Source organism: Trichosurus vulpecula, chromosome 3, assembly GCF_011100635.1.
Source record: "Trichosurus vulpecula isolate mTriVul1 chromosome 3, mTriVul1.pri, whole genome shotgun sequence".
NCBI classification, from domain to species: domain Eukaryota; kingdom Metazoa; phylum Chordata; class Mammalia; order Diprotodontia; family Phalangeridae; genus Trichosurus; species Trichosurus vulpecula.
In genome coordinates this window covers 204,966,634-204,988,675 of record NC_050575.1, presented here as the reverse complement: position 1 = coordinate 204,988,675, position 22,042 = coordinate 204,966,634, and the positions used below count along the sequence as shown (strand labels likewise).

The following is a 22,042-nucleotide window of genomic DNA, read 5'->3' as shown; positions in this document are numbered from 1 at the left end:
CTCCATCCTCATTTCATGCTACTCCTCTTCCCTCCCTCATTACAACCAAACCAAAGCATTAGACCTTTCCTGAACTCTACATCCTATCTCATATCCTATGCCATATGCCTATCTCATAATCCCTTACCAACTTGGTGCATGTGTACAAATCATTCCCCATGCCTAGAAGGCACTCTTCATCCTTGCTTCTTAGAATCCTTATTTCCTTCAAGGATCAACTCAGATGACCCCTCTCCCATGAAACTTTCCCTAATTCCTACCCACCCATCCCTTTTCCCAGTGGTTATTGTGTAGAAGTTGGATTGGAATTGGAAGAGACTTGAAGTGTGATAAACCAATTAAGAGGCTGTTGGAATAGCCCATACAAAGGGTGTTACAGGTCTCAGCCAAGCTGGTAGCAAGCAGTAGAGAGAAAAAGAAAGGCAAAAACAGTTCCTGAAATCAAGGAACTCATGATCTAATTGGGGAGACAACATGCAGACAAATAGTTAGTATAAAATACATACAGAGTACCTGGAAAATAACCTTAGTGAAGAAGGCTCTAACAGCTGACTCAGTCTCTAACCAAGAAAGAAAGACTTCCTGTAAAGGCGTTTGAACTGAATACTGAAGGATGCTAGGGATTCTGGAGGCAGATGTGAAGCAGAAGAGCATTCTGCATGTGGGACAGCCAGGGAAAAGATATAGAGATGAGAGGTGGAGTGTTGTGTGTGAAGAATAGAAAGTAGGTCATGATGGGAGTAGTAGGTTGAGTGTACAGAAGAGAGGAGAGGATAAGAAGACCTGAGTTGTGAAGAAATTTAGATGCCTAAGAACTTTATATTTGATTGTGGAAATATTAGGCAGCCACTGGAGTTTACTTGAGCACGGGGTAATACCTTTACTTCAAGAAAGTCACTTTGTCAGCGCTATGGAGAATGGATTGGAGTGGGGGGGGGGGGGCGGAAACTTGAGGCAGGTAGCCTAATTAAAAGGATATTGAAATAATCTAGGTGAGAAGGGATGGAGGCTTGAACCAGGGTGGTTGTTGTATAAGTGGAGAGAAAGGGATGTATATGGGATATAATATGGAATAGAAAGGATAAGATTGGATGTGTGTAATGAATAAGAGTGAGGGGTGGCGAATGACACTAAGGTTGAAACCTTTTTGACTGCCCTTGACAGTAAGTAATAGGGAAGCTGGGAAGAAGGGATGGTTTTGGGGGAAAGATAATGAGTTCAATTTTCAACATATTGAATTTGAGATGATTATGAGATATCTAGTTTGAAATGTCCAATAGGTAGTCGGTGATGTGAGACAGGCACTCAGGAGAGACACTAGGGCTAGAATTACATGTATTTGGGAATCATCAGAATAGAGATAGTTAAATCCATGGGGACTGGTGAGATCACTGAGGGAGAACGTAGGGAGAAGAGAGGAGGGAAGAGGGTCCAGGAGCTAGCTTTAGTGTTAAGCCACAGTTAAGCAGCATGAGGATATGCCTTGATGATCCAGCAAAAGAGATAGAAGATTGAATTGGAAAGGTTGAAGGAGAATCAAGATAGAAATTATGTCACAAAAACCCAGAGAGGAGAGGCTATTGAGGAAGAGAGGTGGTCACCACTGTCAGATGCTGCAAAGGGGTCAAGAAGGAAGAAGAATGAAAAAAGGCCATTAGATTTGGCTGTTAATAATGATGTCAGGAGATTCTACATGTTTAGTAGGGGGAGGGAGCAGAGCCTTCCTATAGAATTGACAACCTTACACTTCATTATGTGCCCCCTTTTTTGAATGTCATAATTGGAAGAGATTTTAGAGACCATCTAGTCCAACCAGTTTTTTGAACTAGAAACCCCTCTATAACCTCTGCAACAAGTGGTCCTCCTGCCTTAGCTCAGAAGAACTCATTTTCTCCTGAGATTTTGCCAAATCAGAACCAAAGCCAACAAGCCTAATTCTTTTTCTGCAGTCTTTGAAATACTTGAACACTACTGTCATGCCTCTCCCTTCCACCAACCTCAGTTTTCCCTTCTCTAGGGGAAATGTCCCCAGTACCTTGCATTATTCTAGGCTTGTTTCATGTATCCAAATCTCTCTTCCTTAGTTAGACTCTAGTGGGGCCCATCTCCAGACATCCTGATCTATATCTTTCCACTGGACCCAGATGGCTCTGGAGGAGAAAATGAGGCTGGTGATTTTGCCCAGCCCTCTCTCACTTAAATCCATTTCACTTGGCAAGTCATCACATCACCTTCCTGATGTCAAGGTCTTCTTCCAGAACGAAGGACAGACATCAACAGCCAGTTAGACTCTAAGAACCCTGAAGGCAGACCCAGTCTATGTCTCCTGCTTATTTTGTGGTACCCGGTGGATGCTTGGTGTGGGAGTTTGTGGGTCAGAGTTCATGCCAGATTAATCCTTCACTTCTCTGCTTGTGAAGAGTCATGTGCTGTGTTATGTATGAGCTGCCTTTGGTTCTTGGCCCAGACAGGGCATGTCAGTGCCTGAGGTTGAAAAGACAGACAGATGGGCAGATGGACAGAGTGATGCCAACAGGTGCTCTTTCACATGCCTCAAAGGGGATTTCCAGTTAGGTTATTAGTATTGTAGACAGCTTACTGGAATCTGACTCAGGTCTATTCAGTTCAGTGCTTCACTCTAGACTAATCTAGACCACATGACCACATGCCTTATTGTCCTTTCATAATAAAAGCGTCACCTGAGCTGGACCTGGTTAATCCAAAGTCTCTCCTCTCTCTCTTTCCCTTACTGCCTCATTGGTCCTTTGTGTTTTGATTTAACAGCATCTTCCTGTAATCACCATTTCCTCTCCCCACCACCCCTGTATTTTTAAAATAAGTTTGTGTTAACACCATTTGTTTTTTCCATCATTTAGATTCCCAAATCAGCTAGGTGGCAAAGTGGATAGAGCACTGGGTTGGGAGTCAGTAAGACTCAGTTCAATCAGGAAGACTGAGTTCCAATCCGGCCTCAGATACTTCCTAGCTGTGTGACCCTGGGTAAGTCACTCAGCTCTTCATCTGTAAAAAGAAATGGAGAAGGAAATGGCAAACCACTCCAGGATCTTTGCCAAGAAAACCCCAAAATAGGGTCACAAATAGTTGAACATGACAGAAATGACTGAACAACAACAGATTTCCAAATATATCTTTCCTCTCTCCTCTTCCAGAATGCCATCTCTTATAGCAGAGAATAAAAAAGAGAAAAAAATAAAAATATCTCAGCAAGACTAGCCAATACAGTGAAAAAGTCTGACATTATATATGAAGTTAGGTGGTGCAGTCTGTAGAGTGCTGAGTCGAGTCAGGAAGACCTGAGTTCATATCTGACCTCATACTTACTAGCTGTGTGACCTTGGGCAAGTCATTTAACCTCTGTTTGCCTTAGTTTCTTCAACTGTAAAATGGGGATAATAATGGCACTGGCCTCCTAAGGTTGTTGTGAGGATCAAATGAAATAATAATTGTAGAAGTTCTCAGCACTGTGTCTGGCACATAGTAGGTTCCTTCCTTCTTCCCTCCCTTCCTTCTACGTTCCTTCCTGCCTTCCTTCCAGTAAGGTTAATGAGGCATAAGATCTTCCCCACCCATTAACAGGCCTCCAATTAAGGGGAGCTTGCTTGTGCCTGGCTTCCACACCTTTTGGTACTAAGCTAATTAGACACTGAGTCACAAGGGCTGTGATGCCTTCTGGCTCTGAGCCTATTAGCCAAAAGAGTATATATTCTGAGAGCTGAGCTTTTGCTTTGGGGGCTCATTTATGAGAAGGACCTTGTGATTCCCTGGTTGAGTCTCTGAATGGCCTTATGTTCAGAGCTCCCCGACTGCTCAGAGGTAAAGGCTCGATCCAGGGATGCATGTAAAGTGTATAACAATATTGCTTTGTATTTTCTCTGAAGTTCAGGGTGCTGACTTTTTCCCCAAAGTAGTGAATATAATTTAAAAAGATCATTGACCCCTTAAACCACTATCTTTCCTAGTAAAGCAGATCTAAGGACTTGTGCTAGCAGCCATCCTGGGTATGCCAGTGTGGTTGCCATTTCCCTTCCTTCCCTCCTTCCTTCTCTCCTTCCCTCCTTCCTTCCTTCTTTCCTCTCTCTCTCTTTCTTCCCTTCTGCTTAACTCTGGTGTCTCCTTCTCCAGTAAGCCTTTATTCATCCTCTCCCTGGAACTTGTCCCCAAACTAAAAGTGATCTTTCTCAAATCCTCGAATTTTCCTAGACCACTTTGAGCCTCTCCTTTGTTCCAAATCACACCTTGCCTTGGATCAAACTCATTTGTTTCCATATTGTTTTGTTACCAGTTTGGCTGCAAGCTACAGAGACCATAACATTTTCAGCTTTTGTAGTCTTAACGCAAGCACATGGTACGTGTAGGTGGTGAGTGCCTAATAAATGTTTGTTGGATGGAATTGAAACACATCTTCCATTTCCTGATGGTGTCCTCATATGATGGGTACAGCTTTTCTCTTTATTTACCTTGATATTTCCTGGTGCCCCCTTCCATGGAGTCCTGACTTTGCCTCATCTTTGAGGATTTTGTCCCCAAACTACCCTTCTGTTCTGTTGAACTGGTACTAACCTGGAACCCTTACTTCTCCCCGTAATGGGCAGCTGATTGTCCATTTGCCCTGACTTTTGGCTGCCCTCTAGTGACTGCTTGCAGCATCTGGACCAGGTTTAATCCATAGTCTCAGATTGGAGTTGGAAGGATTTACAAATTTAGAGATGAAAAGGAGCCTCAAAGTCCAACTCCTTCATTTGACTGAGGATAAAAGGAGAAGTGGCCTACAGCTAGGAAGTGGTGGAGTCTGAGGACTTACCAGTGTGACCTTGGATGAGTCACTTTACCCCTCTGGGCCTCAGTTTCCCCTATCTATAAAATGAGGCTAACCTTCTAGATGACCTCTAGGTTCCCTTAATGCTTATCGACTGATTGAATTTTGGAGCAGTGACCTAAGATGGTCACCAGCTTCCCCACTTTGTCCTATCCCTCTTACTGCTTGCTTATCTTATTTGCATTTCATGACTGACTTATGAGTACTGCTGATATTGTCCTCATTTTTAAGTCGAGGAAACTGAAGCTCAGTGTGGCTTTTAACTTTCCCTTGGACACACGAGTTTGATTATGTGTGTTTGAATACAGTTCTGTCCTTAGGCTGGATTTGGGGTTATTGAATGGCACATTTCCATGGCCTTAGAATCTAGCTAGGTAAGATCTAGGCAGTTTAGGATTTGCCAGCTTGAGGTCCTGACCTCTGACCTCTTCAGAACTACCTCCCCTAGGGTCAGAGGGGGTCTTTATAGAGTAGTTACCTGGCCTTGGTCCTAGTGTTAGAAAGATAGAGCCCTTTATGGGATTGTCTCTCATCTATCCTGGAGTGACTCCTTGCCTTGGGCTTGACATAGAAAACCCTTCTGGTCTGGCTCCAACCTACCTTTCCAGGTTCATAGCATGTTACTTCCCTTGTAGCCAAAGTAATCTACTTGCTGTTCCCTTCACAGGGCACTGACTTTAACACGTCTGTGCCCCACTCCTCTCCCCATCCCCCCTGGAATGTCCTTCCTCCTGTCCTCTAGCTTCCTTCAATTCAGGTGCCCCCTCCTAGTAAAGAGTCTTGGCTGTTCTCCTTGGTTGTTAATGCTGTCTCTCTCTTCCTCTTTTTTTGCCCCAAGAGAACATAAGGTTCCTGAGGTTAGGGATTGTTTTCATTTTTCCATCTCCAGTGTCTAGTAAAGGTCTGAGTACATAAAAGGGGCTTGCTGATTGATTGATGTATGTCCTTATCTGCTGTCGTGGTGTATTTCCCTTCCCCCCTCAAAAATGTAAGCTCTTTGAGGGCAGGGGCTGACTTTTTGGAAGGTTTTTTTGGGGGGAAAGGTGTCTTTGCATTCCTAGCATGTGCTTAATAATACTTATGAGTTTGTTTTGGTCGCAACTCTCAACATAGGAAGAATTCAAGATGGGATGAGGGAAGATCTCTTTGGGGCCTTTAGAGCTTTAGAGTGAGAATATGGGATTTTGGGGAACCTGCTAGAGGAGGGCCAAACCCCTGGTTGGTGCTTTTCTTTTCTTCACTTGTCCCAATTATTTTGTTGTTGGGTTGTTTCAGTTGTGACTTCTCATGACCCCCATTTGGGATTTTTCTTGGCAAAGATACTGAAATGGCTTGTCATTTCCTTCTCTAGTTCATTTTACATATGAGGAAACTGAGGCAAATGGGGTTAAGTGACTTGCCCAGGGTCACATAGCTAGTAAGTGTCTGAGGCTGGATTTGAACTGAGGAAGATGGGTCTTCCTGATTCCAAATCCAGTGTTCCATCCACTGCACCACCTAGCTGTCCTCGTCTCAGTTAGGACTCAGACATTTCCTTAAGTGAACCAGTATTTTGGGATGGTTAGAAGTCTAGCTTGGGGCTTCTAAGAACCTCACCTGTCCCTGACTCCTCTTCTTCCAAAAATCCTACCTGGCCTGCAAGTCCCACCTCCTCCATAAAATCTTTTCTGATTACTCTGGTCCTCACTGACTTCTCCAGACTTCTCCGAACTCTCTTATATGACAACAGCAACCACCCCCACCCCCACCGATCCTTCTGGAGCGCTTTAAAGATAAAGCAAATTCTCATTTGCCCCTCAGAACAACCCTGTATTTCATTATTTCTCTGATTTTACAGATGGGTAAAATGGATCTTAGAGAGATTTTGTGACTTGCCCAGGGTCATACAGCTAGCATGTGGCTGAGCCTGGATTTGAACCCTGATGCTCCTCACTTCAGATTGAGCATTCTGTCTACTATGCCGAGATGCTATTGTAGTATGAATCTGTGTCACACAATCTGACAGTTGTATGCTGTTTTGTACTGGTCATTATTTGTGAGTGTGTGTGTGTGTGTGTGTGTGTGTGTGTGTGTGTGTGTGTCTCAGAATCGTGGAATGGCAGAGCTCTAAGGGACCTTAGAGGTTAGCTAGCTCATTCTCTTGATTTTACACAGTGGGGAAACTGAGGGCCAGAGAAGATCTGTGTCTTGTTCAAAGTCAGCCTCAGAGACAGCGGCAGAATATACTTTGAACCTGGCTTCTGAACTCTCAATCCAATGCTTTTTCCATTAGGTCACATCATCTTCCCGACTCAGCAGGGCCTGTGTGTTAGGCTTTTATATTCCTGATGCTACTGGATACATGGCAGGCCATTTGTAAATTCTTGTTGATTAACTAGTAGATGACAAGGAGAAGCTGAGGCATTCTGGGTGTGCCTGTCTTCTGGGCTTTGGTGGTAGGTGCTCAATGTGTGCTTGAACTCTTAGTACCCCCTGCACCGCTTCGAGGACACCTTTCCTTTCCTTTGATGCATTTATACTCCATGTGCAAAATCCTCCTGATTCTTGTCTTCTCCGCTGCTTAGGCCCTCTTCTTTTGGTTCTCCTCAAAACTGACCTGATATTGAGGGGTGCCGTGGGGTGCTGAGGCATGTCTGGGTGTCTCTTAATGATAGATTAACCTACTTTCTTTTTCTGTCTCTTTTCTCCCTCCTTCCTTTCCTTTTCTCTACCTCCTCTCCTACCCCACCTGTTTTTTCCCTAGGGGGGCTTTCTCAGTTGTACGACGCTGTGTCAAACTTTGCACTGGACATGAGTATGCAGCTAAGATCATCAATACCAAGAAGCTCTCTGCAAGAGGTAGGGCCTTTGAGGGGAAACACTGGCCTTCATTGGTGTGTGGAGGAAGAGGGACCTGGACACATTGGGGGAGGGGGTGTCCAAGGGTTAGAGGAAGAAGGGCCTGGACTCATTGGGGGGGGTGTCAAAGGGCTAGGGAAGAAGGGCCTGGGCTCATTGGGGGAGGGGGTGTCAAAGGACTAGGGGAAGAAGGGCCTGGGTTCATTGGGGGAGGGGGTGTCAAAGGGCTAGGGGAAGAAGGGTCTAGATTCATTGGGGGAGGGGTGTCAAAGGGCTAGGGGAAGAAGGGTCTAGATTCATTGGGGGAGGGGTGTCAAAGGGCTAGGGGAAGAAGGGCCTGGGCTTATTGGGAGAGGGGCTGTTAAAGGGTTAGGGGAACAAGGGCCTGGACTCATTGGGGGAGGGGTGTCAAAGGGTTAGAGGAAGAAGGGCCTGGGCTCATTGGGGGAGGGGGTGTCAAAGGGCTAGGGGAAGAAGGGCCTGGGCTTATTGGGGGAGGGGTGTCAAAGGGTTAGAGGAAGAAGGGCCTGGACTCATTGGGGGAGGGGTGTCAAAGGGTTAGAGGAAGAAGGGCCTGGACTCATTGGGGGAGGGGGTGTTGAAGAACCTGGACTCATTGGGAGAGGGGGTGTCAAAGGGCTGGGGGAAGAAGGGCCTGGGCTTATTGGGGGAGGGGTGTCAAAGGGCTAGGGGAAGAAGGGTCTAGATTCATTGGGGGAGGGGTGTCAAAGGGCTAGGGGAAGAAGGGCCTGGGCTTATTGGGAGAGGGGGTGTTGAAGAGCCTGGACTCATTGGGAGAGGGGGTGTCAAAGGTCTAGGGGAAGAAGGGCCTGGGCTTATTGGGGGAGGGGGTGTCAAAGGGCTAGGGGAAGAAGGGCCTGGACTCATTGGGGGAGGGGGTGTCAAAGGGCTAGGGGAAGAAGGGCCTGGGCTTATTGGGGGAGGGGGTGTCAAAGGGTTAGGGATTTGTAAGTGTGGGATTCAACTTTCTAAACTCCTGCTTAGGACTGAATGATCTCTGGAAGAGAAAGTGAATGTGTATATACCTTGATAGAGTCTGAAGCCTTGACCCTTTGGATACCAGGACATCTGGTCCTTCACTTGGGGTGGGGATGACTGAGGGGGTGTGTGAACTATTTTCCTTATGATTGCTCTATGGCTAGTGAGAAACAATTATTCATGGGTTAGACTAGTATAGGATCAGCCATAGATATTCAGGAGTGGGTTCAGACGGGGTAGATTCTTATCCAGGTTTACCCAGAGGAGATGGCCTCAGCCATTTGATTCACTCATTCAGTCAATCAACAAGCATCTATTAAGCACCTAAGAGGTGTCAGACAGTTTCTGTTCTCAACAAGTTTGCATTCCAACTGGGGATATAATACAAAGAGGGAAGCAGTGGCCAGGAAAGGCCTTAACCTGGGGTCTGTGAACTTATTTAAAAAATATTTTGATAACTATATTTCAATAGAATTGATTTCCTTTGTAATCCTATGAATTTTATTTTATGCATTTAAAAATGTTCTGAGAAAGGGTCTGTAGGCTTCACCAGACTTCTAAATGGGTCCATGACACAAAGATAAAAGGCAGTCACAGGGATTGTGAGCAGAGCAGTGGGGCAATAGATTGTTATATTCTTTCTAGTAACCTTTGTTTATTCACTGGGCAAGAGCAAATGGTGGGAAGTGGAACATGGTGGTGTGAATGAGTGATGCATACATGGTGGCTGAGCAGGCAGTAAGAAGCTTCTGCTGGTTAGGCCCAGATGTTTCAGGGGATGACTGGATGGATTGTGAGTCATGGTCTGAGGGTAGCTAGATATATGGTGGGTTAGGTGAGTTTTCACCAATTTATTTACTAATCAGGATGGTGAGTCCCAAAACTGAATGGATTAACTGCTAGGGAGGCATGTTGTCATTGTTCGGAATGTTTGTCCTGGGAATGCTTCTGCTCAATTCTTTATTATCCAGGAGCTGCTCCTTTTGCTATGGATTATCCAGACCCCTGTTTACATTATTCCCAGCCACAGTCATGCTACACTTTGGGCTAGACAAAGGGATTAGAGCAGTGACAAGGCCCTGATTTGGTCATATTCCCTTGCCTGTTTACCAAGTGCTATAAATTTTTGGAAGAGATGGGGTTTGGATCAAAGGTTAGAATGAGGATTTGAGATGAGCAAGGATTCTGGTTAGCTTCGTGCTCTCTCCCTTACTGGTGTTCTGTAGGATGTTTACTTCTTTGGCCCCTGGTTCACAAACATCATCTTCCGTGTCTAGGCAGTCTGTGAGTCAACTGAGGCTGTGATAGAAAACCATCCTATGTGGGCCCTTGTCTGTTACTGAGTGACTGTGTGAGTGCATGTGTGTGCTTTTGCATGTGTGTGTGTGTGTGTGTGTGTGTGAGAGAGAGAGAGGGAGGGAGGGAGAGAGAAACAGGGACAGAGGGAAACAGAAAGAGACAGACAGAAAGATAGGATAGAGATTGAGATATAGAAAGGCAAAAAATAGAGACAGAGTGGCAGAGAAAAACAGAGAGAGACAGAGACAAAAGACAGAGACAGAGACAGGGATGGACAGAGACAGATCTACACAGAGAAGGAGAGTGGGGCACTCGAAAGAGCTCTGGATTTGGCATCTCTGAAGAATGGACTTTGATATGAATCCCAGCTCTGCCCCTTATGACTTTGGTGACCATGGGCAAATTTCTTAACCTCTCTGGTCTTAGCTTCCTCATTTATAAAATGAGGGATTAAACTAGATGATCTCTAAGGTTTCTTTCAGTTCTAAGTCTGTGATTCTATTTATAAGACATCATGGTGTTATGGACAGAGGGCAGGCTCTGCAGTCATGAAGACCTAGGTTCAGATCTTGCCTGTGACACATACTAGCTGTGTGGCCCTGGCTAAATTGCAGGAAAGTTGTTGATGTGCGTTGGTGGCAGGAGTTTTCGCACCAGAAGTCTTCTTTGCTGATAATTACCGAGATAGTGTCAGAAGTTAGATATGAGGGATCCTGGAACAGAGAAGAGAATCTCTGACCTCATCAAAGTGCTTTGTGGGCTCTGCTATATGTGGCTGTACACAGTGTTTAGGGGGCTTTAGGAAATACCCTTCATCTAAGTTCACAGAGCTTTGTCAGAGCCTGCCTTGGTCCCTGGAAGGGGCAGATGTAATTAGCAGCAGCACCCAAATATGAACTCATCCAGGAGGATTTAATTTTGGTACTGGAGAGCTTCCACAAATACAGTGTCCCAGTTGCTTGTCGAATTGTTCAGTTAGAACTTGAGTTTAGAGAGTATGGCGTTATTTCTGTAGGTGAATGGTGAGGGGAAGGGGTTCCCAGAGAACCTAGATGAGGTAGGATGGCATGGACTTGAATGCAGATTGCTTGGGAGAGGATCTTGGTGAATGACTCTGCACTTTGCTTTTAGTGTTTCAAGGGTCAGTGGCAAGACTGACTTTCTCCCGCTCCCCCCAGGGCAGGTCAGCTTTTTTTCTCATGTGCCCAAGGCAAGAGAAGCTCTAGCAGATGTCTCCCAGGTGATCTGAAGCTGCTGCTGCTGCTGCTGCTGCTGCTGCAGAGAACTAGAAGTTGCCTTTGGCAGAAGATGGGATCATTGAGTTACTGAATGTCTGTGTTGGAAGGGACCCATTTTATGACTGAGGTCATAAAATCCAGCCCTTTGATTGTACAGGTGAGAGGCAATGTGACGTGGCTGAATGGAGGCTAGAGGTCCAGGCTGAATCCTCCCTCCTGTATTTACTAGCTGTGGGCAACTCGAGTAGCCTCCCCAAGCCTCAGTTCCCCAGTGACTTTGGGAACTTGTCCAGTTCAATTCAGTTCATCTTCCAGTTTCCTTATCTGTAAAATGAGAGAGTTGGATTTGATGGTCTCTGATGTTTTAACTTACCTCTGAGGTCTCCAGCTTTAAACCTACAATGATGTGGCCCATCCCAGGATTTCTTGTGGCTGTGTTTGTGGTGAATGATCAGCTTACCAGCCTTGTCTCCATGCCCCAATATAACATAGGTTATTATGGCTATCTAGTAGAGCTGGAGTAGGTGGCTCCGTGGATAGAGCACTGGGCCTGGAGTCAGGAAGTCCTGAGTTCAAATCTGGACTCAGACCCTTACTAGCTGTGTGGGCATATCACTTAACCTCTGTTTGCCTTAATCCACTGGAGAAGGAAATGTCAAACCCCTCCAGTTCTTTGCCAAGAAAACCCCATATGGGGTCATGAAGAATTGGGCATGACTGAATTGACTGAACAACAACACTAGAGTGGGGCTATACCTGCCATCTTATCATCAAATGTGGCTTCAGGTACCTCTCATTACCCCTGACAACAGTTTGATCTTGGATAAGAGCCATCTGAAGAAAAGCTTTCAGTTCATTTCAGTTCAGCAATTATTTATTAAGTGCCTGTGTTGTATTAGGTAGGGTCTCAGGTGCTACAAAGACAAAAAAGAAAACGCATGCTCACCTCAAGAGTCTTACATTCTACTGAGGGAGACAATATGTAAACGGAAAAGTACATACAACATAATTTGCAGAGAGGAAGAATACTGACAACTAGAGGGATCAGGAAAGGCTTCCCAAAGAAGGTGGCATCTGGGCTGATCCTTGAAGCTTTGAAGCTAGGGATTTGAAGAGGTAAAGGTGATGATGCAGGCATGGGAGACAGCCTGAGCAAAGGCCTGGAGGTGGGAGATGGAGTCTCATATAATGTGAAATGGAGTTTGGAAAGGAGTCTGTGGAAGTACTGGCCTTGATGAACAGAAGAGCCACTTGGAACAGAGATGGCGTACATATGATGGTACATCAACTAAGAGAGTGACAAGACAAGACAGCAGCCTCACTCTTCCCTTTTCTGTACTTTTGTTGAACACATTGCCAATTTGGGGATGATCATCGGCAGGCTTCTCTCTCTGGCTTTCCCCTGGACTTTTGGGTCTCTTTATGCCAACAGGAATGGAAAAAGAAAAAAAATATTTTGACTCAGTCAGCAACTGGGTGTTTTTCTTTTCCAGGAAGATAAGCTCAGATGTGACAGGTTTTTCATTTTCTCCCTGAGGTTCTGCTTAATTAGGTCTTGAGCAGAGCAGGGGAGGGAAGAAGTTTTATTGCTAAGAGCTGTCAGGAGAGCAAAGCCATTTCAGATTGGGGCCTGATTTGTTGGGGGGGGGGCTTCAGCAGGTGGCGAGTGGGGGGGGGGAGGGTGGTGGTGGTGCTGGTATATATTTAACAACTGGCTCACCAAAAATGCAGAGTGACACACTTTTAAGTTTACTCTGCCTTTTTAACATTTTGTCTGTCACTTACTTACATCAAAGATAATCAACAAAACAGCAAACCAAGCCCTGGTTGTAGTGTCTGCTGATTTCCAAGGTGTCATTGCCCTTAATTGAAGAGTCAACTCACCTGAGCTCATTCAGGCTGGTCCCAGAACACCCCTGGCTGGTGGTGGTAACCTGTCCAGAGAGACAGAGAATTTCTTTTTTTAAAAAAATAATAAATTTATTTTTTTTAATTTTCAGTTTATAACACTCAATTCTACAAGTTTTGGGGTTCCAAATCTCTCCCTCCCTCCCCCCCCTCCAAGATGGCATGTAATCCAATGCAGGTTCTGCATATACCTTCACACTGAACTTATTTACATAACAGTCCAGTTGCAAAGAAGAATTGTAACCAATGGCATTATTCATGAGAAAGGAGAAACAAAACCAAAAAAAGAAGGGAAAAAAAAGAGAGCAAAAAGTTTGCCTCAATCTGCATTCAGACTCCATAATTTTTTCTCTGGATGTGCATAGCTTTTTCCATCATGAGTCTTTCTTAAGTAGAGTGTTTGTCTGGTATAACTTCAGGGGCCTCTACAGAGGGCTGTGAAATCATATCTTACTTGGATTTAGGTTCAAAAGTCAGTGGGTAACCTTTGAAAATTTCCCCCAATTACTCCTACAGTACAGAACAGCATCTTTAAACAGTTGTAGCTGGAAAGAGAGTAGGATCTTTTTAAGAAAAGGAAATCTGTATCAGAGAGCAGATGGATTAGAGATGGTTGCTATGGAGACAATTAAATGAAAATGTTATTTTTCACTACCCCCAGCTAAGCTGTAGATCAGAAGAGAGAGGCTTTGTACCAGATTCCAAAAGAGGAAAACAAAGACAGGTAAAGACTTAGCTGCCAGAAAAACTGATAATTGGGGGAAAATATTCTTGAGAGGGCTTCACACATAAGGGTGATTTTATTAGAGGGTGGCTAGGTAATGGTTTCTTCTTTCTGCTTTGCCACAAGGCAAGAGAGGATACAAGGAAGGTAAGAACACACAGTGGGGGCCTTCTGGTCACCAGGAGCACTAGGAAGGCCAAGCAAGGGTACCCTCTGGTTAGCTTCACCTGTCTGGGGGTTGGTGAGCAGTGTCTGTGGGTAAGATGAAGAAGAGATTCAGTGGTGGTGAGATGCTCACACCATGAGAGGGATGTGGGAACTGAGAGCGACTGAGGAAACAGCCCATTTAGGTCTCCGGATCTCATGCTCACTCTGGGGCATATGCTCACTGAGTGGAATGCCAGGTGGAATGACCTGAGGGGTGAAACATGCAGCCAGAACCAGATTAAAATGTAATTGGGAAATATTTAACAAAATAAGTAGCAATATAATAAGACATAGATAATTTTACTTTTTGAAATTAAGTTGATATGTAGCCTGCGGGGATCCTTATGCACGATTTAGTGACCCCCATTTCTATGTGAGTTTGACACCACTGACCTATACTATTTAAATTGTCCTCTCACCCCTCTCTCTCCTCTCTCTTCTCCTCTCTCCCCCTCTCTCCCTTCTTCACCCCCCTCTTTTCCCTGTCTCTCCCTCCCCTTTTATATTCTGTACCCCCTTTCTTTCCTCTGTCCCTCCCTCTTTCTTTCCCTCCCCCCTTCCCTTCCTTCCCCTCTCCCCTCTTTCCTCCTCCCTCTCTCTGTCCCCTACTCCTTTTACTCCCTCCCTCTTCCCACTCTCCCTCTCCCTTTCTCCTTTCTCTCCCCCTCCCTCTTCCCCCCTCTTTCTCTCTCTCTCCGCCCCCCTCCTTCTCTCCTCCCACTCCCTCCACTCCTATCACCCCTTCTCCCTGCTCCCTTTCTCTGTTTTCTCTTTCTACCAAGCACATATAGTTGGATTTGTGTAAGTTAAATGTATCATGTGACTTCATTGTAATATAACACAGTGACTCCCCCCGCCCGGTGACTTTTATACCCTTCTTGTCCATTCTGGAACTTAGCTTTCTCTTTTCTCTGAGGTGGTGTGAAAGGTCATCTTTTTCTTTCACTCCTTTTAATTAGGACTCCAATAAGTAGGAATTTGCTGGCAGTTTGAATGACTGACTTTTGACTACTTCCCAGGGTAGTTGTGAGGATAAAATGAGGTAATGCTTATAAATTGCTTAGCACAGTGCCTGGCACATAAGAAGTGTTTAATAAAATGCTTGTTAATTAATTGGTAGTCATTCATTCATTTACTAATTAGTCCATTGATTAATTCATTCATTCACTTGTTCATTCATCCATTAGTCAATCAACAGGCATCTATTAAAGGCCTACTATAATCATGATGATCAGCTAGGTGGGACAGTGGATAGAGCATTGGGCCTGGAGTCAGGAAGACCTGAGTTCAAAGCTGTCTCAGACACTTAGTAGCTGTGTGACCCTGGGCAAGTCACTTAGCCCCGTTTGCCTCAGTTTCCTCATCTGTAAAATGAGCTGGAGAAGGAAATAGCAAACCACTCCAGTATTTTTGCCAAGAAAACCCCACATGGGGTCACAGAGAGTTGGACATGACTGAAAAAACACTGAGCGACAACAAGGTGGGCGGGATACCAAGCACTGGAGGAGTGATGTAATAAAGATAAGGCATGATGAAGAGTACCCAGCTGGTGAGTGTGATGTAAGGATTAGAGTGAGGAAGAGACTGCCTCTGGTACCTGCCCTTTGGGCTCCATTTCCAGTTCTGCAAAATGAAAGTTTTATTAGATGATCCCTAAGCTTCTTTCTCATTCTAATATTATATGCTCCTTTGTGTGGGAACGGTCTAGGCCTGTGATTTTACTGGTATAGGGAGCTCCCAGGGTCTAAAGTTTCCCTATTTAAATAGAACATCAAGTCATTTTCAAGTTCCAGTCTTGGAGGATTGTCTAGGAGCAGTGAGAGAGCAATTGATTTGTCGAATGAGAGACCCCTTCTTCCTGGCCTCCTCACCTTCTGTCCGTTAGGCTGCTTCTCTTTTATTATCTGTGATCTTTAAAACAGGGACAGCCTTTGAATACATGACAAGTGAAGATTGCTCAAAGGAAGTGGGCATTTTTTTTTGCCTGAACAAGAGAAAATTCAAGGGAAAGGGGACATGAGAGCCATCTTCAAATTTTGAACAGTTATTATGTGGAAGAGGGGCTGCACTTGTTTCATTCAGCCCTAGAGAGCAGAATTAGGAGTAATGAGAGAGAAGTTGCCAAGGGATAAACTGTCAATATCTGGAAAAAACTTCCTAACAATTAGGGCTAAATGGAATGGGCCTAGGGAGGGGGTGGGTTGCCTCTCCTTGGAGGTCTTCAGGCAGATGCTAGATGACTGCTTGTCGGGTATGTTATAGTAGAGAAGGGAATGAGCATTTATTTAGCTCCAACTACATGCATGGCCCTGTACTAAGCGCTTCTTAAAATAAATATTCTCTCGTTTGATCCTTAGAACAACCCTGCAAAGTAGGTGCTATTATTATGGCCTTTTTATAGTTGAAGAAACTGAGGCAAATGGAGATTAGGTAACTTGCCCAGGTTCACACAGCTAGTACATGACTGAGGCTGAATTCAAACACCGGTCTTCCTAACTCCAGATCCATTGTGCCACCAGCTGCCTCTAGGTTGGGATTCCTTTCATGTACGGGTTGGACAAAATGGCTACTAAGGCCCCTTCCATGTCTCAGATTGTGCGATTCTATTTTGATCGTTTCTATTTGTTACCCAGTCACCCTACTTCTTGTCCACATAGTCCTGGGGAACCTCCTGTGGGATGAGGCGTTTGTCTTCCAGTAGCACCCAGCTCGCTCTTTATGCCTGAGGGTGACACCTGGCCAACCTGCCTCACTACCAAGGAGGGAACCCCTGAGAGCTTGAACAAAATCAAATGTCGATATAGAATCAGTAGCTCTCGTGTCTGGCCTGAGGCATCCTTGGTGGGATACATTTGATCTGTTTTCAAACTACAGAGAAACTCCCCAGGCGTCATTACCTTCTAAGAAGGTAGGCACGATGGTGTTTCTGGGCTTCGTACTGCCCTTGAGTTTCCCAGCTGGTGCTCTTAGCATTGGTTTCAGCTTTAAAGAGAAGTGGTACAGTCCCATTGCTACCCTTGTCATGAGCGTCTTGACCACTTGTCAGCTCCTGTCAGTGCCTTCTCTGTAATACTAATGGGTATTCACATACGTCAGTAGGCTCGCCCTCTCACTCAGGGTGCCGCTGATCTGCTGGCTTTTTGGAGCAACCTTCTGCCCGTTCAGCAGCACCTGAATCAACAGGTATGTGCCTGTTGGTGGGATGACTCTGCTTATCCTAAGGCACAGGAATATGGTGCTACCACCCATGTGGTAGCAGGTACTATATTCCTTCATTCAAAAGCATTTATTATGTTGTACCAGAAGCGAGCGAGACACACCACAGAGTATAAGTTTTAAGTGGAGAATTTATTAGCTGGCGGCCATCAGGGTACGGCACCACAAATCAATGGCAAATGTGTTGGGGTGATGGCTTGGCTTATATAGGATATGGGGGTACAGAGTGGGGGGAAAAACAGGAACAAAGGTCCTGGCTGATCGAAAGATTCAGTCAGGTTATCGTACTAGTGGGATAATCTCATTTACATTCCTTGGTGGAGTCGCGGAGTCCCAGGGATATCTCCCAGGAAGGGTCTGTCAAGTTATCTCTCAGTGGGATGGTCCTATCTATTGAGATTCCTTGGTGGAGTCGTGGAGTCCCAGGGGGTTTGCTAAATGCCAAAGATATCTGAGTCCATTCTTTCTGGGGGTGCTTGTCAGTAGCTAGGGGTTACTCAGGGGTTCCTAATTTTCCTTGTATTACAGTTAAGCCTTTGCTATGTGCCAGGCAACTCGCTTCAATCTGGGAATATAAAGACAAAATACAAAAATAGTTCCTGCCCTCAGAGATCTTACATTCAAGGAGGAGATATCATGTGTACACAGATAAGCAAATACAAAGCATACAAAAAGTAAAGATGGGGGTTTCAGGGATGGGGAGGACGCTAGCAGTTGGGGAGAAAGGACCAAGGTAGGCCTTGTGGCACATGAGCTGAGCCTAGAATAGAGCTAGGAATTCCAGGAGTTAGTGCTGGCATTCCAGATAGAGAGTTGGGGGGAGTATGGGGGAAGGTAGGACAGTCTGTGCAAAAGCATGGAGACAGAAGGTAGAATGTTGTATACAGGGAATAACAAGTTGTCCAGTGTGATTGTAAGGCAGGGGAGGGGGGCATGAAAGGGAACAGGGTTCAGTAAGCTTGGAAAGGTATACTAGAGACAGATTGTGAAGCCTGATTGAAATGTCAAACAAAAGCAATTGTATTTGATCATCTGAGGCAATTGGGAGCTATTAGAGTTTCTTTAGTAGGGGGTGACATGCTTAGACCTGTGTTTTAAGAATATTGTCAGGAGTGGTCCAATCCCAACTGGTTCCATGGATGAACAGAGCCATGGAACTTCTTTGAGAGGCTTCTAATTAATCTGTTCAACTATGTGGTTCTCTACAACACCCACATTTTCTTCTTTTGATCTAAAGGGAGCTTGGCAATCCCTTAATTCCTTTCAAAAAGACCAGTGCCACCACAGTAACTTGTATGCTTTCTCAGAACCAAGGAATATGTGATTGAGTACCTGGCCATGGAATCATAGAATTTTAGAATAAAAAGGGACCTTAGAGGTCATCTAGACCACCTCTAAGGGCAGGTGCAATGGGTAGAGTGCCATTCCTGAAGTCTGGAAGACTCATCTTCCTGAGCTCAAATCTGGTCTCAGTTAACTAGCTGTGTGACCTTGGACAGGTCACTTAACTCTGCCTCAGTTCCTTACTGGCAAAAGGAGCTGGAGAAGGAGATCACAAACCACTCCAGTATCTTTGCCAAGAAAACCCCAAATAGGGTCAACTGAACAACAACAGAGGTCTCCCTCATCTTGCAAATGAGGAAGCTGAGGCCCAGACAAGTGAAGCAACTTCCCCCAAGGACACACTGCAGATAAATGACACATTTAACTATAGAATTCCTGCAAGGACAAATAAAAGGCAATGGCCCCTTTTCATACAACAACATTTTTTTCAACAAGTGTTTATGTCTTTGTGCTTGGCGTTGGGAATACGAAGACAAAAAATGAACCAATTCCTGCCTTCGAAGAGCTTCCATTCTCCTACATACATACAATAAATGCAAGATAATTTGAAAAGGAGGGGGAATAGCTGGGGGAGAAAATCAGGAAAGGTTTCATCGTTTCCATAGTGATACAGAAATGAAAAGAACAGAGAGCTGAAGTTTTTTAGCTACATATACATAATACATGTAGTATTATGGGCTATTTTCCCCCATTTCCTTCAAAGCTTTCTCTTCTTTCCCACCTCCATTTCCATGCCGAACCTGTTTGTTGATTGTATACTCAAAGGATCATAGGAAAAACTGGGAAGTGTTGTTGGAGCTCATTGGAGGGCCTCAAGCAGAGGGTGGATGACCTCTTGTTGGGTGGATTATAGTAGAAGTGGCTTCTTTTTCCAGGCTGGCTTGGACCAGATGACCATGGAAGATTGTTAGTCAGTCAGTGAGCATTTAGGTGCCAGGCATTGTGCTAGACTCTTTCTAACTCTGACATTCAGTGATTTTTGTGATCGTGAGATAGAAGTATCATAGATTGAGATTTGGAGGAGACCTTAGAGGTCACCATTTTACAGATGAGGCCCATGGAGATGAAGCAACTTGACCAAGGACTCCCATGTAGTTAAGTAACAGAGGCAGAATTTGAACCTAGATCCTGGGGCTCCCAATGCAGCATCCATCTTGCCACATCACTATACTTTTTACTAGCAGCTTCCTTTAGGTATATAAGCGTGACAGTGCTTAGTACTTTCTGACAGGGCATCAAGCTGCTAATAATCAGTATACAGAGGGAAATTGACTTTGCTGGATATTATAATGATCTCGGATTTCCAGTCACCTGGGACCTTCCATTCCTGCCAAATTGCCAGGAAAATGCCATGGAGCTGGCAGCAGCTCTGGTCGCCTTTGTAGCTAAGCAGCGGCTCTGCAGTCATTGTCTGGTCCAGGCTGAATTGTTCTTAGGCTTACAAATTACAGTCTCCATTTCCTCTCCCATCCTCTTCCCAAACCACCAGGGTTGGGGGGAGGAGCATTTGGGAGGGGAGAAGAAATGCAGCAAATGCCATGGGTCGGTATCTGCTGCAGTTCTAGAAATCCAGACCATCCCTTGTCTGTTTCCTCTTCTCTCCAAGCTCATGCTACTATAAGATATTTATTATCCTGGGTATTTGCAAACCCAGCCCTGTTTGGCTGCAAGGAGCACATTGATGTTTCTTTTCCGGACCATATTTCTTGCTTCTTCAGCTGTAGTTTAAAAAATGTTTTAATAATGCTTTATTTTAGATGTTGCTATCACTTCTCAATAATTTCTGTCTCTCAGCACACACACACACACACACACACACACATCACCACCACCACCACCACCACCTCTTCTCTCTTTTAGTTAGAACAACCCCCCCCCCACCCCCCAACACATTGGTAGGGGTGTGCTGGTAAATATTTAACAACCAGCTCTCTCCATGGGGTGGGGAGGGGCAGGAATGAATGCTCAACACACTTTTCTATTCATTATTAATGTCTTCTCTATCACGTTAAAAAAATCTAGATAATTAACAAAACAATGAATCAAGCCCTGATTTGTAGGGTTTGCTTATTTCAGATGTATAAATGCTCACTCTGAAAATTTAATAATGGGTTCTTGCCAGCCTCTTTGAGCTGACTTCTGTGCACACCTGCACTTTGCTTATATCTTTAGTAGGAGGATGGCATTAAGAGCACGAGATCAGAAATCCCAGGAACTTGTAAGATATGTCACAACCTGTCATATAGACTTGGGGGGCATTACACAGAGGGTATAGGCAATGCGCTTCCCTCATTTTACGCCTGTTGTCCACCACCTGGCAGCCTTTCAAATCTCTGAAGACTTTAGGTGAAATTTTCCTCAAGCTTTTTAGATCTTCTTCCTGTATCACTTCTCGGAATAGGAAATTCCATGACTTTATAGGTTAATGAGCAGTTCTTTTATTTGATTTACGCTCACTCCTCTCAGGCTTCAAAGACTTCCCCAATTATTCTACACCAATCCCTGTTATTATAGTTTAGGATTTAGTGAATTTGTTAAATTTGTTTCATCAGTATTTGTCTTATCAATCTCTTAATGATTTTATAGATTCCAACCGTATCCCTTGTTGGTCTTCATCCTTCTAGACCAGAGTAAATCATCTCAATTCATCTTCTTAGGGCAGTATCTTCCCCAGCCCCTCCATTCCTTGTACTCTTCTAGGATTGTAAGTAATAAAGGGTCAGAAATACTTTACTCCTGGGACCTGATTACATATTTTTCTTCATTAATTTGAAAATCTTGGGTTTGTGGTCCTTCTGGACACTGAAGTGTAAACAATGTGTCATTTGTCATCATCTAGAAATGAATATACTGGATGTGTTCAGAATTTGTGAGTTTTTTGCCATAGGAGGCCCTACCTGATCTGGCACAACATATCTTTCTAGTTTTGTTTCCTTTGAGTTTCCTCTCTGTCTGCCATGCTCTAGCCAAGAAGAATTAATTAGTTAATTAATTAATCTGCTCTGTGGATGCCTTGTTTTTTTGTATCACCTCACCTTTGTTCATTTCACACTGGGATTTAAAGTTCCTCACAACTTGGCTCTGTTTTTCCACTCTAGCCTCATATATTATTCCACTTCCTGCACTCTATATTATAGTCAGATAGGCCCTACTATTTCTCCTGTGCTTTTGCACAGGCTGCCCTTCATGCCTAGGATGCTCTCCCTTTTCACCTTCCTTTCTGGAAATCTTTGTTTTGCTTTACAATTCAGCTTGCAGTGCCTTCTGCCCCATCCCTGTTCTTACCGAGGTTATTGTGTTTCCATTTTGTATCTATCCATACATGTGGATGTTGTCTACCATTAGAATGTAAACTGCTGGAGGAAAACAACATTAACTTTTGTCTTTGTATCTCCATAGCAGTGCCTGATACATAGGAGGTACTTAAGAAAC

The 22,042-nt window shown here is 44.5% G+C and overlaps 1 protein-coding gene across 4 annotated transcripts in view; it reads left to right on the top strand.

Annotated features, from left to right (window-relative positions):
• CAMK2B (calcium/calmodulin dependent protein kinase II beta) overlaps positions 1 to 22,042 on the top strand; it is a 312,498-nt gene that overhangs the window by 86,535 nt on the left and 203,921 nt on the right. For all 4 annotated transcript variants that reach the window (XM_036748942.1, XM_036748941.1, XM_036748940.1 and 1 more), the window contains exon 2: positions 7,581 to 7,675. In XM_036748942.1, the coding sequence (XP_036604837.1) occupies positions 7,581 to 7,675 (95 nt within the window). The remainder of the gene's footprint in view (positions 1 to 7,580; positions 7,676 to 22,042) is intronic.